This window comes from Mustela erminea, chromosome 4, assembly GCF_009829155.1.
Source record: "Mustela erminea isolate mMusErm1 chromosome 4, mMusErm1.Pri, whole genome shotgun sequence".
NCBI lineage: Eukaryota > Metazoa > Chordata > Mammalia > Carnivora > Mustelidae > Mustela > Mustela erminea.
The window spans coordinates 2383394-2399271 of NC_045617.1; the positions used below are offsets into that span (position 1 = coordinate 2383394).

The 15878-nt window shown below is 57.2% G+C and overlaps 1 protein-coding gene across 3 annotated transcripts in view; it reads left to right on the forward strand.

Annotated features, from left to right (window-relative positions):
• RPS6KA2 (ribosomal protein S6 kinase A2) overlaps positions 1 to 15878 on the forward strand; it is a 303443-nt gene that overhangs the window by 45271 nt on the left and 242294 nt on the right. Inside the window, exons 1-2 of one of the 3 annotated variants that reach the window (XM_032338510.1) lie at positions 826 to 911; positions 1001 to 1051. In XM_032338510.1, the coding sequence (XP_032194401.1) occupies positions 870 to 911; positions 1001 to 1051 (93 nt within the window). In that variant the 5' untranslated portion in view covers positions 826 to 869. Of the gene's footprint in view, positions 1 to 825; positions 912 to 1000; positions 1052 to 9161; positions 9336 to 15878 lie in introns of those variants that run through there. The other 2 variants (XM_032338508.1, XM_032338513.1) reach the window with 2 other exon arrangements.

Below are 15878 nucleotides of genomic sequence, written 5' to 3' on the forward strand. Positions count from 1 at the left end.
AAAGCTTCAGATGTTTCTAGCATGCGCCGACCACGGAGAGGCAGGGCTGTGGGGAAACCGAGGCTGTGGCAGGTGGGCTGCCAGGTGTGTGGGAAGGCAGTGACAGTGTAGGTTGAAGCTGAGAAAATTCACGGCCAGCAATGCAGAATTCTCCTGCGGCGGATGCCTCGGGCCTCTCTGTGGTCTGTGAGGGGTGCGGGTGCCCCAGTGGTCATGAGCTGTGATCTCTCGTGAGGGGCAGGAGATTCGTTTAGCATCTGGTTTCCTTCCTCCCCTTATTTTGCAGCAGAGATGAGCCAGAGAGCAGGAGGGGAGAAAACAGAAAAGGGAAACTGAGACCTGTGGTTTGGGGCTGCAGAAACAACCAGCCTGGCTTTCTGTTTCCACATTCCTAAAGCACTTTGCTAAGTAAGCTCTGCGGGCTGCTCAGACTCCTCTAGCCCGAGCGCGGTGTGGGGTGAGGCAGGGATGCTGGCAGTGGGTTTCTGGCTTGCGCCCCACGACGGAACCCGGCTGGGCTGTCGCTAGCCGAGCACTCGTGTGCGCTCAGACCCCAAGCCCTCGCGGTCCCGTAGCCAGAATGATCACCTCCCAGGGAACCGAGAGCCGGCAGGTCACCTTAAGACGTCTGTCTCGTTCCGTTAGTGATAGCCCCTGCTAATTAAATATGTGTCTGGACGAGAAACCAGTGACTCTTTGGGGTTTTTTGTTGTTGTTGTTTTGGGTTGAGTTTTGAGGTTGGTGATGGGGACATCATCACTTCCTTTGGCTGAATTGTAAAGTTGCACAAAAGTTTGCAAGTTCCTTTCTTCTGCTGTTTGCTTCGTGCTTCCTGGAAGATCGAGCGACTCTTCTACTTCTTTAGCGCCATGTGGAGGTTAATGTTTAGAAGCAAAAAGCTCCCCGGCTTGGTGAGTGTCTCCCCGTCCTCACCGCACAGCGGCTCGCCGGTGCCGTCCTACGACTTACAGCACTTTCTCTTTCCTTTCTGCTTCGACAGGGCAAGCAGGACTCGGCCTTGCCTGAGACCAAGCCAGCGGCGCCCGTGGAGGTAAGAGCTGCCGCGCTCGCTCGTCTGTCCGCGAGACTCTGAGCTCCAGTTTTAGGAGAAAGTCGCGTGTGATGTGTTCTTTCAGCTTCTCGGGTTCAGTCACTGCTCAGTCCAGCAGACCCGGCGGGGACGTGTCCTTGGGGTGGGGGGTGGGGGGTCCCACACAGTGAAGTTTAATTATCTGACGTTCTGGGTGACGTAGAGACTCGTCTGGGCTCGTGCAGTAACGTCTCTGTGCAGCAGGGGTCTGCCTTGCGCGTGAAGTCAGGATGGTCTCCTGCTCCCCTGACGACGGCACGTTCTGTTCTGAGTCTGTGACCCACTGGGACATCATACATGGGATTCCATGAGCGTTATTCCTCCGACTCTATCCCGCCTTCAAAATCAGCCGGAGTTTCCTGGCGAGAGAGGCCTCCGAACGAGGTGGCCATGGGGTGGGGGCTGGCCCCGAGCTGGGTCTGCCCGGAGTGGCGGGAGTTCTCTGGCCGCGCGCAGAGGTCAGGTCCTCATCAGAAGTTTTTCTGGGAATTGGGCCTCAAATGGGTCATTTTAGATGAAGGTAGGTTTCCTGCAGTGTTTCGAGCAGCATGTGGTTTGAGCAGTAACGTCACAAGTAAGAGGTTGGGTGAAGTGGTTTTATGGCTGTTTTGCTTCTCCTGGCTCCCACGGCGCCACTCTGTAAGACGCCGTGCGCTCCACAAAGCCGTGGCATCTTTGCCTGTCAGGCTGCCTGTTCACAGCGGGCATGGTGGGAACGGAACGAGGGGCCTGGGCCTTCCGGGGGCCAGACAGGTCATTTGAAACCTGGGTGCCGGTCAGGTTGGTTTAACGTCTCTGAGAGCATCAGACTTCGTTCCGGTTCACACTAAACACACACCGATACACACCGAACCCCCATTCAGCATCCGGCAGCTTTCTGGGGTCCTGCTTCCCCGGCCTTGTTGAGGGGCTGGGCTGCCCTGTTGCGTGAGCAGGTCGGGGGCAGTGCACAGAAGCAGTGGGCTTCCCAGCAGCAACTCCATGGGGATGCAAGTCCCAGGGACGACAGAGAGTCCTGGCCCGTTCCAGGATCCCGTGTCCCGGAGCAAAGGAAGCCCGTCTATGAATGGTCAGTCTCGCATCTGACCGCGGGCATCCTCGGGAACAAGCTGACCACGGAATTGTTCTGTTGTGCTTTTAGCATACTTACGGTACTGCTGTCTGCGTCCAGTAGATTTTTATAAGCAGCTTAACGCTAAGGACCTGGTGGAGGAAAGGTTCTCTGTACCACTGTGTTGTGCCAGTTGGAGCTTCCTTAGTAGACATAAAGGCTGTGTTCGTGGCACTGAGGGTTGGTGATGGACTTACGGTCTGTAACATCTCGAGGCGGTTCTCGTCACTTTGGCTAAGTGGCCGGACAGGCGTCTGAACCTCCGTTTGCTTTGCAGCCTCGTGCAAAGGTAGAGACACTCGAAATAAGGCATGTCGTGGTGGGAGGGAACGGCCCTTCTCCTCTCGGGACCTCTTTGCAGTCTGGTTTGTAACCTGTTCAAGGGAAAACCCGTTCCGCTCTCGTTGGGGATCCCTATCAGCTGGTGTGACAGGTTGGACGGATGCGCCCGGATGGTGCGGCATGGGGCGTAGGCGCGGGACTCTGGTGCTCTCTCTGCCCTCGGGGTGGGGGCCCACCAGGCAGCCGAGCCTCCCTGCTGGCTGGGCTCGGGGTGAAGGCGTCCTCCTCCACGCCTACCCCAGAGACGCGCGGGGGACCCCGTGTCACCTCGCAGTCCTCCTCGGAGGGCGGAAGACAGGGCGCGGAGGGGCCCTGGGGCGGGTGGTAGGGAAGGCGCATCAGACCCAGACCCCCATGCGGCTGGTCACACGTCTCCACGGTCCACGCGGGCGCCCAGGGAAGGGTCCAGAACAGCGGTGGTGGCAGAGCAAGCCGAGACAAGAAGGAACACGTCTGCGACCTCTGTGAGTGTTCCATCCCCCGCGGGTCATCAGGAGAGAGGAACACACGGCCGCTTTCCCGCATTCAGTCACCGGGCGACCCTCCACCTTCAGCAGAAACCCAGCGAGGCATTTAGGGGCCGGTTCTCTGCTAGGAACGCCCTTGGATCGACGTCACACTTTGAACTTTCCCTTCAGGATAGTTGGAGAAAAAACAAACATTAACTTCGGGGGAAAATGTTGAACCCCAAAGTTTAGCGTATTTAGCTAGAGTCTAGTTCCCAACCAAAACCAGACAAGACTGAGAGGAAAACAAAACAAAACACCAAAAAAGTCACAAGTCTTTCTTAAGTTCTAGGATCACAGGTGATTTTTTTTGGTGAGACTTTTCTGTAATTTTCAAAGAATTCTCTACTACTTGTAAAATAATTATATTTGAAAAAAATAATGAGCTAGGGCTCAAGTCATCCTAAAAGTATTAAAATGACTAGAATTGTTGGGTGGTGATAGATTATCGATGTCTTGGATTCAGTGACATGGAAAACTCTAGGATCTTCGGCGATGTCACCAATTGAAGGTGACGTTTCATGATATTTAGTGACGAATAGCACAAAGGCATTCATTCAATTCAGTTAACTGACAAGTCACTGCGAGTTACGAATGCAGCCCGAAAGGGCTTGCTGTCGTAACCCGTATCCCAAGCACCCCAGCGGCAGCTTTTGTTTGAATGTGTGATCCACCTCGTGACCTCCTCCTGTTGTCATCATAGCCACCAAGATATTGGCCTTGGGTGAACCTCGAGAAGCAGGAACGTCCCTGTGGCAGATGTGGGGGGACGGTGTCCGCAGGAGGACGGCTCCTCACCGAGCACCCGCCACCCTCCCTGGCAACTTTGCGGGCGACTTTTCCTTTACTCTTCCTGCGTTTCCCAGGAGGAAGGGCAGGTCAGGAGGCCAGAAGGGCGTTGCTCTGTCATGCAGCTGGAGGGGAGGCTCGGCCTCCTGCCTTTCGGACGCCTGGGACGCATTTCACGTTGTTCTATGGATGCCGGCTCGGCCTCTTACAGCCCAGGCTCAGGTTTGGGCTGAGATCTCTAAACCGTGGTCCTGGGGGAAAAAAAATAAAGAGCTACCGGACATTATGGCTACCTTTTATGATCTACTAAAGGGGAAATGAAGCCGTTATTTCTTTATGACGGTGCAGCTTATTTAAACCTCCGCATCAATGTGCCGGCGCCGCCCCTGAGCCGTGGGTGCGTCGGGGAACCAGCCCCTCGACCCCACGGCTATGGAACGTGTCAGAGCTGGGAGCGGCCAGGGAGGTGCTGTGGACGCACGCGGCCGCAGGTGGTCGCGGAGGCGCTGTGGGCGCACGTGGCCGCAGGTGGTCGCGGACGGGAGAGCCACTGCCCAGCGAGCTGGCCGGGCGGGGTCACCTGCGGAACAGCGGCCCCGACCACGCCGGGCTTCTCCCAGCCCTGGATTCTCGCACACCTTTGGAGACACTACTTCTTCGTCCGGAGACGTTATGGTCCTTACAGTGTTGGCCCCACGAGGGCCTCGGCTGGTGTTTCCGCCGGAGGGGTGGTCCGCGTTCCTGTCTCAGTAAGCGACACTGCTCGTCCGATATCCTGATTCTTCCTTTGGGTGTTCTCCTTCCTCAGCACAGGCCGTCTCTCTGAACGACCGGGTCGATGGCCGGCAGCAGGGCCTTGCAGCGGGGCTAGGGAGCGGCTGGACCAGAGGCCCCTAGAGCTGGGCGAGGGTCTTTTCCTTTCCCCACTTGGCTACTTGGTGACTATGACCTTGACCCAGGCTGTGTTACCTGCTGGGCCTCTGGACTGCAGGGAATTAGAGCAAAACCGTTGGATCTTTCAAGGACTTTGTTTTTCTTTCCTGTCTGCTCGGACACACCCTGGTGCCCCTGCAGATACAGAACGTGTGGTGCGAAAACATCTCACACGTCTGTGAAGGTAGAGATGTTTGCTGCCGTTGGTCGCCAGATTCCTTCTAGACACACTTTCCCTCCCATTACTAAGAGCTGCCCGTTCGTGATAAAGGGTGTCCGCTGCATTTTTTAGCTCCTGTGCTGAGGGAAGCCCATGGCGCCCACGGGGGCAGAGTACAGCCCGCTCCTGACCTACGCACCTGCGAGCCGCGGGCTGGCTCTTCTTCCGCCTCAGCCGCCCGGGAGAGCCTCCTCTTCTCTCCTTCGTGTGGTGCTTCAGTTCTACCACAGCTGCTCTGCGAGAGTGCAAACGGACGACTGCAGCCTGCCCTCTTCCCTGGCCCGTGGAAAGGAAGGACACAGCAAACATATCATGCTGCCTTGGGCCAGGCCTGGGCTGGTCTGTCTGATTCCACGGGGTCTCCAGAAACGGGACACCGGTACTAGGTTTTGCAGGGGAAGACCCCCCACTGAGGCCCCGGGGTCCTCCCGATCGTGTCCAATGGAAACGTGAGCGGATGCCTTCTGTGGTGGTTTGTTTCTTGGGTGTAATTGTGCAAGCGTCTTCTTTCTGCCGGTGAGGACGGGTGCCCACGGGGACAACCGCAGGCACTGGCCAACACACAGGGATCGCTGGTGCTCAAAATTATGTCTTTTGAAAAAGTATTTGGAAGATGAATACGCCAGGATTGCCATGGAGCTCTACCACGGCATGAAAGGCAGTTGCTTGTCAGTCGCCATGACAACGTCCAGTCCTCGGGCTCACACATACCTGTAATTAAATTCCATTAGGAAGGGAAGGTCGCCAGCGCCCCTAGATTTACCACGGCTGCGGTTTAGCTACAGACCAAAGACCCGATCCGTTTTGCTAATGTGTTTTCAAAAGCACCGAGTCTTCGAGAACTACTTCCTCATCCTGGCGGGAGTGTGAGTTGAATCGCGGTTGGGACCCTTGAGGTCCTGGTACAACCAGCCTGACGACTTGAGGGCCGCACTGTCCAGACCCTCTGCTCCCGGGTCCTCCCTCCCTGCCCCTCTGTGCTCACGCACGCGGCCGCCAGGTGAAGGCAGGCAGGGAGACTCGCTGGAGAGCGCGCTCTATCAAATGCCCCGGCCGAAACATGGGGCGCAGGAAGAGGACCTCTCTGGCCGAGCTTCTTCCCGAGTTTTCTGCAGTGCACGTTAGCCTGGGCCGGCCCGTTTCCCGGGGAGGGCCGCAGGCTGGGTGTCTCCATTGGAAACCAGCTCCTCACCCTCATGGCAGCCGGGGCGCCTCCGAGCGTGACTGGACGCTGCGGAGGCGACTCCCGGACAGCTCTCGGGAGTTCTTCGTCTATAGGAGACCAGGGAGCTGCGCCCTTAGAAGCAGGTGTTGAAGCCTTTGATTTTATTCTGCCTGGAAAATAATCAAAGAAACTATGACCCCAGACGAGCCCACGGTCCTTCTCCGAAGGGCCACCCCCAGGTGACACGGGAGTCACCTGAGCTGGGAACCGCCCCACGTGAGAGAAGTTTCATTTTCAAGGGGTTACGTCTGTTTCAGGTAGAGACAATGAACTTCCCGTGTGTATCCCCGCAGTTGTGATCGTATTAGAACCTCAACAACCCTCCCTCCGCCAACAAAAATTCAGTAAAAAATTCCAAGTTTCAGTCAAGCCTTCATACAATATTCCTTCACTGAAGCAAGGGATTATTAAAACAATCAAAATCTCCAGGAAGGATCACAGGAGCCCAGGTTTTAAGGAAAGTGTTTTATGTGGTCGTCCTTCGATGCTCTGGAAGACTGGAGGGGCTCGGCGTGGTGTGAACTTTCTGCTAGGGGAAGGCCATGGAGCTAGAGTGTGTTTCCAGCTTCCAAGGTTTGAGAATCCCAGACGGACCCGTGCAGTGACCGTGTGGGCCCGAAGAAGAGATAAGAAATTTCTGAGAACAAGAAGATTCCTTTCTAGTAATTTTCCGATGTTAGTATTTTGTGCCAACTCTGAGGACCAAAATGGAACAGAGATTTTTTTTTTTTTTTTTCTTTTTGAAGCGGGGGCACTGTTCTCCATGGTCACAATCCGGCCTGTGAGCAAAGCACGCTTTGTTCTCAAAGTGCGTAAGCTCAGGGGTATGATTGTTCGCTTAGGACGTGCTCGTCCTCGGTGGCCCCAGCATGGGGAAAGATGTGAGTAAAACAAGCGATGGAGGCACGTGTTCTGAAAATCCCGTACTTCTAGGTTCCTGACAAAGTCTGTCCAGCGGGAGGTGGGAAGAGTAGAGTTCTGTTTCAGAATGTGCCTCAGAAGGGCTGACCTGGTCCTGACTCTTCCCGAAGCTCTTCCGTTACTACTGGTGTGTGCGCGTGTGCACAGACGGGACACGGACAGGGATGGACGTGTGCGAGTCTGACGGGTGTGTGTGTGTGTGTGTGTGTGTGTGTACGGACAGGACGCAGGGATGGACGTGTGCGAGTCTGACGGGAGTGTGTGTGTGTGTGTGTGTGCACGGACAGGACGCAGGGATGGACGTGTGCGAGTCTGACGGGTGTGTGTGTGTGTGTGTGTGTGCACGGACAGGACGCAGGGATGGACGTGTGTGAGTCTGACGGGTGTGTGTGTGTGTGTGTGTGTGTGCACGGACAGGACGCAGGGATGGACGTGTGCGAGTCTGACGGGAGTGTGTGTGTGTGTGTGTGTGTGCACGGACAGGACGCAGGGATGGACGTGTGCGAGTCTGACGGGTGTGTGTGTGTGTGTGTGTGTGCACGGACAGGATGCAGGGATGGACGTGTGCGAGTCTGACGGGTGTGTGTGTGTGTGTGTGTGTGTGCACGGACAGGACGCAGGGATGGACGTGTGCGAGTCTGACGGGTGTGTGTGTGTGTGTGTGTGTGCACGGACAGGACGCAGGGATGGACGTGTGCGAGTCCGTTCTGCGGTTCCAGGAAAGGGACGTGTCGCGTACATTCTCCAGCGACAGTGGACTGAATGGGGAGGTGTCTGGTTGGAACAGGTTTCCTGGGACAACAACCTCTTGCGAGTGGACAGTGGTGCAGCTCGTCCTGTTTGGCGGGGAACGACATCTCCTGCAGCGTTTCGGTGTGCGGAGGTGACGGGTGGGGCCATCCCAGGTCGGGGCAGTTTCCGTCCCTCTCATGTCCAATTTCTTCTTTGTCTCAGATCCCTTCTCTCCACGCCCTACATTTTTATACCAACTTATTTCTACTCCTGCTCCAAAACAACGACTTCTGTTATCTGCCAGCCAAAAGCTGGTTGTCAGTGGATTTTCTGTGCTGCATCTTTAGATCTTAGGAGGAGAAGCAAATTATGCACTCACAAGAAGCTTTATTTATTTATTTTTAAAGACTTTATTTATTAATTTGACAGACAGAGATCACAAGCAGGCAGAGAGAGAGAGGAGGAAGCAGGCTCCCCGCCGAGCAGAGAGCCCAATGCGGGGCTCGATCCCAGGACCCTGGGATCATGACCTGAGCCGAAGGCAGAGGCTTAACCCACTGAGCCCCCCAGGTGCCCCATCACAAGAAGCTTTAAAAACACCAGGGCTCTAGGTGCCACCCAGACCTCTCCTTGCTCCCAGGTTTCGTGTGAAACCTCACACACTTGTGGCACGGTGAGATAAGGCTCAGGGCTAGTGACGGACGCAAAGGCTGGTTGTTTTGCAGGAAACAGGGCACTCCGTTGTCACCAGGAAGGCAAAGCCGATTTTTCTGTTGCCCAGAGAGGCCCCAGGCCCAGTTAGCCGGCAAGAGTGCTCCGCTGAAGACGGAAAGCGTGTGCGGGCGTGAGGCACAGGTGTCAGCCGGAGGGTGGACAGTGAGTCCGCGATGCTCTCACAGAACCCGTGTCTGTTAGTGGACCCAGGGCCACCTGAAGCAAGAAGTCGCCGTTTTTATGTGCCCCTCCCTTGCCGGGTAGTGTGGCCGTGCTGTGCAGGGGTGGGCTGTGAGGTGGCCTGCGTGGAGGGGGCTCCCCGCCTGCCCCCTGCAGTGCGGCCGACACTTTGGAACATTCAACTTCTTCCCTGTGAAGCCCCTGCTTTGATGGCTTCAGCCGGATGTTGTGCGAAAAGCTGTGAGGGCTCAGCCGAGTCTGTGAGCTCCCCTGAGAGCAGGAGAGACGCCCGGCTCCAGGCAGTTCCCCTCCCGCTTCCCCCCTTCACTTGGGAGCCGGCCAGGCTCCGCGGGAACAGCCCACCGCAGGGCGTGCGGCGCGGGGAAGTGAGCGGGTCGAGCTGCCGGAGGAGGCGCCGGGCGGAGGGCGGGCCGAGCTGCAGGGGTGCCCACACCGGCGGCAGCAGCTCAAGCAATGGCCCAGACACCCCGCAGGACCGGCCCCCGGGCTCCTGGGCGTGAAGGATGATCAGGTTGCCCCACAGGAAGCTGCACAAACTCTTCCTCAGGAAGGTAAGGGGGCGACGGGGCGCTTGCACGGGGGGCCCGAGGCAGGGCTGACCGTTTGCTGCTGGGAAGTCCCTGCTGTCCTCTGTCTCCTGCAGGGAGGGCGGGGGTCAGAGCGTGCGGAGAGCAGGTCAGCGACTGCCCCCGCTCCTGCCCCAGGGCCGTCCCCGCCGATGGCTGCGCCGTCCTGCGCTCGCGCCGTGGCACACTCAGGGAGGGCAGGCCCGGGGCACAGGTGTGCGATGCTGGAAGCCCAGGGAACGAGATGACGAGGCCGGCGCTGATGGAAACCGTTGTGGAAAGCAGAGGCTCTACGAGATGTTCCCATTCAGCAGGCGGCCCTTACACTCTTTCCTTTTAAAAAAATTTCCATCAGAGTAAAATGCCCATCCCAGAAAAATCTGCCATTTTCAAAATTGGCCGTTTTTACCATTTCACATTTTCGTCAACCATTTAAACCATTTCCGAGCGCCCCATGGGCAGGGGTGTCTGGTGCCCGCCTCGGCCCTGCGACTGCCCCCAGCACCCTCTGCGGAGCACCCCCGGCTTCCCGGACGGAGGCTCTGCCCCACGGACACGCTGTCCCCAGCGCTCGGCCCCCGCGCTCGCCCGCTGTATGTCCGCTCACACACATGGACCCCGGGCAGCGAGCCTTTGCGTCTTTGTACGTACGGTCCGAGCCAGGCCAAGTAGCCACTAGTCTGTCTGTCTGTCTGTCGGATTTGCTGGAGAAACTGCTTTGAGCTGTAGTCCTTGGGGAGGAGGCTATGAAATACTTCCAGAAATCACCGACACACCGACACGGTATGGGATTTGTGAGTCAATGCTTTTTTGAGAAAATCTGTGATTTTCCAAATTTATATATATATCTATTTTTATGCTAGACAAGAAATGTTCTGATTTCTCTTGTTTCGCTTTAGTAAATATCTTTAAATGGTTGTATGCTTGTTGTAGGCTGTTTTGTGGCTAACCAAAATGTTACTTGTAGATCCGAATGCATGAAGATATAATTTGAAGATGAACTTGGGTTTCACTTTTTAAAATCACTCCTGAAATACTATTTGTAGTGATTTTTTAAGCTGTTTCCGTCCCTTTGGGGGTTAAGTACCTGAAGCATTAAGGAGATAAGGGGTGTGCCCTCCGTGCCGAAGTGTGGAAGGATCTTCACGCACAAGTTCACCCCGGACTTGTGCCCCCTTGCCCACCCCGCCACCCGCCGCCATCAACCCTGCGTCCTCACGTGGCTGCTGGCGCCGGCGGCGTGAACCCGGAGGCTCTAGGAGTCCGTCCTCGCTGATGTGCCTCCTTTCCCCAAAGACATCAATAGGGTGAACAGTTCTAATCAAAATGAGATTAAAAAAACAAGTACATGGATGTGGGGTTGGGGCGGAAATAAGGTAGAGAAAATGAGTCTGAAGCTGGGTGTGTGCCCCAAATGGAGGGCAGGCGCTCCGCACGCTCACGGATGGGGCGCCGTGGGTGTCCTTCTGAGACCGCCAGCTCCCTGAGCAGTGGGACAGACACAGCCTGAGCGAAAACAAGCAAAACCCCCAACCAGGCATTCAGGTTAACGCATGTCTTTGTGTCCCTGAGCCCAGAGACCTTCCTAGAGAGGACAGCACGGGAAACGAGGGAACAATACCGAGTGCAGCGTTTGTAACCCTGTTTTTTGTAATGCCCTGGATTGTAGGCTCAGGGAGTAAGACCAATACACAAAACACAAAAGCACTTGAATTAGAAGTTGACCCCCCGCAGTCCAGGCCGACAGCTGTCTGGGGATCTGACGTCACCAGGGATGTTGGAAGCCACGTGGACAGACACGTGGACGTCGGACCTTCGGACGGTGCTCTGGAACTCTGGGGAGGGAGTCTGTGCGTTGCGTTCGGATGTCATGGCTGAGTTTGGGTTCCTCGACAGGGACAGGGATACAGAGTTTCTGTGCTGCAGGTTATGAGAAGGGGCTCACAGAACTGGGCCCTGGGAGGGTCTTAGAAATCATAGAGTCTGGTACTCATTTCCAGACGAGGAGACGGAGGGTCCCAGACATCGAAATGCCCAAGGTCACGCAGACAGTGCATGGCAGAGTGGGGCTCTTCTTATGCCGGGATGGGCAGCTGTGTCGTGGGTCAGCACTGCCCTCAGAGAACAGGGATAGGACCCTACCCACCCGCGTCAACCATCCGTTACCTCCTGTACTTGACACTCTGACATCTGGGGAGGCTGACCCCCGAGTGACTGCCCCTCCCAGCGGGAGCCAGTTCCTAGACACGGCAGATGGCTCACCGGGAGTGCGCCTTCCACCTGCAAGCCGGTCCCTTCCGTGGGGCTCTCTCACTCTGAGTTACGAACCCCCCGTCCTCCTCATCCTAGAGAAGGGACCAGACAGAGACCCCCACCCTCCGCACCCCTGAGCAGGGACCTGACAGCAAGCCCCCCGCTCTCCTCATCCTAGAGAAGGGACCAGACAGCGAGACCCCTGCCCTCTGCACCCCAGAGCAGGGACCTGACAGCAAGCCCCCCACTCTCCTCATCCTAGAGAAGGGACCAGACAGCGAGACCCCTGCCCTCCGCACCCCTGAGCAGGTACCAGATAACTTTGGCCAACCTGACACCCCCGAGCCCACTGAAATCCTCCAAACTAGCCTGTCCTGAGCCTCCCGACCCTACCTCACCTGTTCCTCCCCATGGAAACCTCAGTAAAGGTCCCCCGTACCCCCTGGCCCTGACTGACCCGGCTTCCCCTGTGGCCCTGCATGTCAGCTGTGCCCCCACCTCTGGGGACGGGAGTCACAGACCGTCTTCCCAGTGGCAGCTGTCTCCTGCCCGCTGGCCTTGCCATCCCCAAGGACTTATCCAGCCTGTATTGTACAGCAGTGTCCATTGTTTCTGGAACGTTCCGTGCACGTGTTGTGTGGACTGAGGTGAGGTCCCGTCGCCGTGGCTGAGAGCGTGTGGCAGGTGGTGACGACGAGGGCAGCCAGGAGGGCGGGGCCCTGAGAGGGGTGGGGACTGCGTCCGGCTGGGAGCCTGGGCCGAGGAGAATCAGCACGAGAGAGCACCGCACAGGAAGTTCACGGCGCGAGCAAAGGCACCGTCCGGAATTGGGTCCTCGCCCTGGTGTCGATTAACAGTGTCTGGCAAGAACGTGCGTTCAGGGAGCGGACCCCAAGGTTCCGGCTGTTGACCCCGGAGCCCCCAGGCAGCTCATTCGTGGGTTCTCCCCGTCCCACGACACTGAAGACGTTTACCGAGCGCGCTGCGTGATAACAGTGATAACGTCACCATGATGTCCCACGAGCGCGCGTCACCACGGGTCCCGGGACCAGCCCGACTGTGTCGCAGGTGGAAGGCGCTTCTCGCGGCGAGAAACTCTCACCAGAGTGTTTGATCTCTTTCCCTCTGGATCTGCTCCTAAACCGTGATGTGACTTTTTATTAAGCTCGTCTGAACCAAAGTGCTTTTGTTTTTACAACGCGCCGTAACGCTAGAAACTTAGCTGTGGAAGAACAGGGTGGTGGTGATTTGTGTGTGTGTATAGGACATTTTGTGTCCGTAGGACAAGATGAACCCGTCCAACAGCATTATCTGCAGCTACTCTGTAATCAGAAGTATAAGCAATAGGGGCGCCTGGGTGGCTCAGTGGGTTAAAGCCTCTGCCTTCAGTTCAGGTCGTGATCCCAGGGTCCTGAGATCGAGCCCCGAGCCAGGCTCTCTGCTCAGCAGGGAGCCTGCTACCCCACCCCCGCCCCGCCTCTCTGCCTACTTATGATCTGTCTGTCAAATAAATAAATAAAATCTTAAAAAAAAAAAAAGAAGTATAAGCAATAAAGTTTTGACTTGCTAAAAACGAGGAGGGAGAAATACAATGACATTGTTTTAAAGACTGAAGCTTGAGAAGGGTTTCTGGCGCATTTGAGGGACACTTAGAAGACTGATAGGACAGAAGTGTCCAAAGGCAGCCACACGGAGGGTTACGTAAAGACGCTGATACAAAACGTACCGTTTCTTACAAACTGGTTGCTCGTCAAGGAGAGAGGAGGGAGTGCTTCGGAAAGTAGAATTCAGTAACCATTTGCCCATTGACTGATTCCCTTCTCATTTTAGCAACGAAAATTCTGTTTAAAGGAAATTGATAACAGTGAAACCTCATAGAAATTGAGAAGAAGTCAGGTAGAATGTAAGCAGCTGGTGTCGTAGGAAAGAACGGGAAAGTCGTTCTGGAAATGCCCCCGTCTGACGTCTCACTCTGGCTCGCACAGTGAGGACGGCCTTGCGGCACCCCAGACTCCCGATCCTCTCAGACCAGCAAAGCCGCCAACCTGGGCTTCATTTCTCTGCTTATCATAGACTCCTGACCCATAAGACATAAAACGTATGTCTTATGGTGATGGCTCATGTGACGGGTGACGCTGCTTTTTAGGAATGAGTAGAGAGACCCAGGGGTCCGCCTCCCATCACGATGGCTGCGAGTGGAGAGAAAACACCGAGACAGCCTCACCTCCAGTGAATATCAGGGCTGCTTAGGTTGCAAAACACTACAGAGATTTTTAGTGTCTTACTGGGTCTTTACAGACCCAGTTTTCTGAAGTTGTGACCTCAGTTTGGTTAGCGACAGGCTTAAGTCGCAGTGGGTAAAGGAAGTCGGGCCTTCCTCCGCCTTTCTGGATCTTTGCTCCACAGTCTGCGAGCCGCAAACAGTTGTGACAAAGGGTGTTTGTCCTCGAGGTTCCCAGGGATCCACGCATCTGTCTGGCTTTGCAGGAAATCCCAATTTGCCTAAGTGCTAGATTCCGCTCGTGACACGACGTCCAGTCCAACTGGCTTGAGCAGAAGAAATGGAAGTTCCTGGGGCTCGGGAACGCCGTGATCCCGGCTCCGACACACCCCCTTCCCCCCAGGCTCCTTACCAGGGCAGGGCCCCCCTAGCCGCTCCCGGGGTGCGGTTGCGCGTCAGTGCACGCCCCGTCCGGCAGGAGAGAGGGGCCTTGCCTCCACCCTCTGTGTCTGTTGCCGGACCCCAAAGGCGAGACGGGGGGTGGACCCGGCAGACTCGGGATCTTCTGCGGGCCTCCCCTCTGAGGGTCACCAGCCGGTGCTCGGCTACAGCCATATGGCCCCCAGCACCCCTGCAGAAGGTGTCCTCCCTGGGACGTGTGCGGTTCCCGGCCCTGGACTTCATCCCATGCCTTAGCCTGTGAGACCCTCTGGAGTCCCCAGGCCAGCGTCCCACACCTCCTGAAGAACGACAGGCAGCTTCCAGGTCCCGTCTGTGAGGCTTCCAGGAAGCGGCTCGGGTTGACCCAACCCACTGATTTGCAGAAAAGACCCCGTAGTGTCTTTTGTCTTGGTCCCCGCACACCTGAAAGGCTGCCGGCCCCTGGGGCTGCGGGGCCGTTCACGGTGATGTGCTGAGCTGCGGGATGTGAGGCCGGGCCGTGCTCCCGGAGGACGCGTCACACCTGAGTGCGGCCACTGCGGTCCCGCCTCCTTTAAGGCAAATAGAATCTGTCCCCCAGGAGTTGGGTCTTTCTCTCTGTATATGATCGTAACCTGCGCAGCCGGAGAGGGAGCCCAGCCTTTGGGGACACCCCTCCTGCCCAGGGGAGGGCTCGGAACTTCTGGCTCCCGTTCCTGGGTACCAGTGCCCTACTTGAGTCAGGGACCTGCCGGGCTCCAGCCACACGGCCCTCCTTCCTAAAGCCCGGGGGTGAGGCTTGCATGGGATGGCCCCAGGGAGCGATGCTGTCCTCCGTCCCCGAGCGACACGCCGGGAACATAGCAGGTGGCTGCCCTCACACACTGATGGTCTAGGCTACCGGGGGGAGGACTGTGTGCTCTTGGGGACAGTGACAGGACAGAGAAGAGGAGCAGTGCGGTCAGAAGGAGCAGTGCTGGGAGCGTCCGGAGGAAGCACAAAGGAGGGAGCCAGGTGTCTGCGGAGGACAGGGAGGGCCCGTGTGGGGCTCCGGGAGGGAGTGCGGGCGGGGAGGTCACGGGCGTGTGAGTGTGCACATGGGGAGGGGGACACAGGGCCTCAAAGTCCGCGGTGAGGACACAGTGAGTCCCAGGCCCACATCAGGCTGCCAGGAGGCGGCTGCAGAGCAGCCGGGACAGGAAGGTGACCAGAAGGAGCAGAGCCCCGTGCACCCAGCACGAGCCTCTCACAGAAGCCTGGGAAAGTTGGCGGTGCTCGGACCAGCACCTGCAGCTGAAGACAGAAGTTCCAGGCCCAGCAGCTTGGATGGCCGTGGCAGGGACCCCGTGAGGCCAGCCCCCCCACCACCCCCTGACACTACTCCCTACACCAGCGGTGCTTCTCCCACCGGCGTTCCAACTGCCCCCACCTGCCCTTACCTGCACAGGTACCAGGTAGGGGGGCACCGCAGCCGCAGGCTTGGACGGGCCCGGCTGGAGTGGACCCTGGCTGAGGTCCGTGGCTCCTGGGGTGCGGCAAGGGTCAGGTGGGCTCCGGTGAGCTCGCTTGCGTTTGAAGCAACGCACCCCAGCAGCACAGGTCCTAACCTCCGAGCCGGTGTGAGCTCGCGCCCG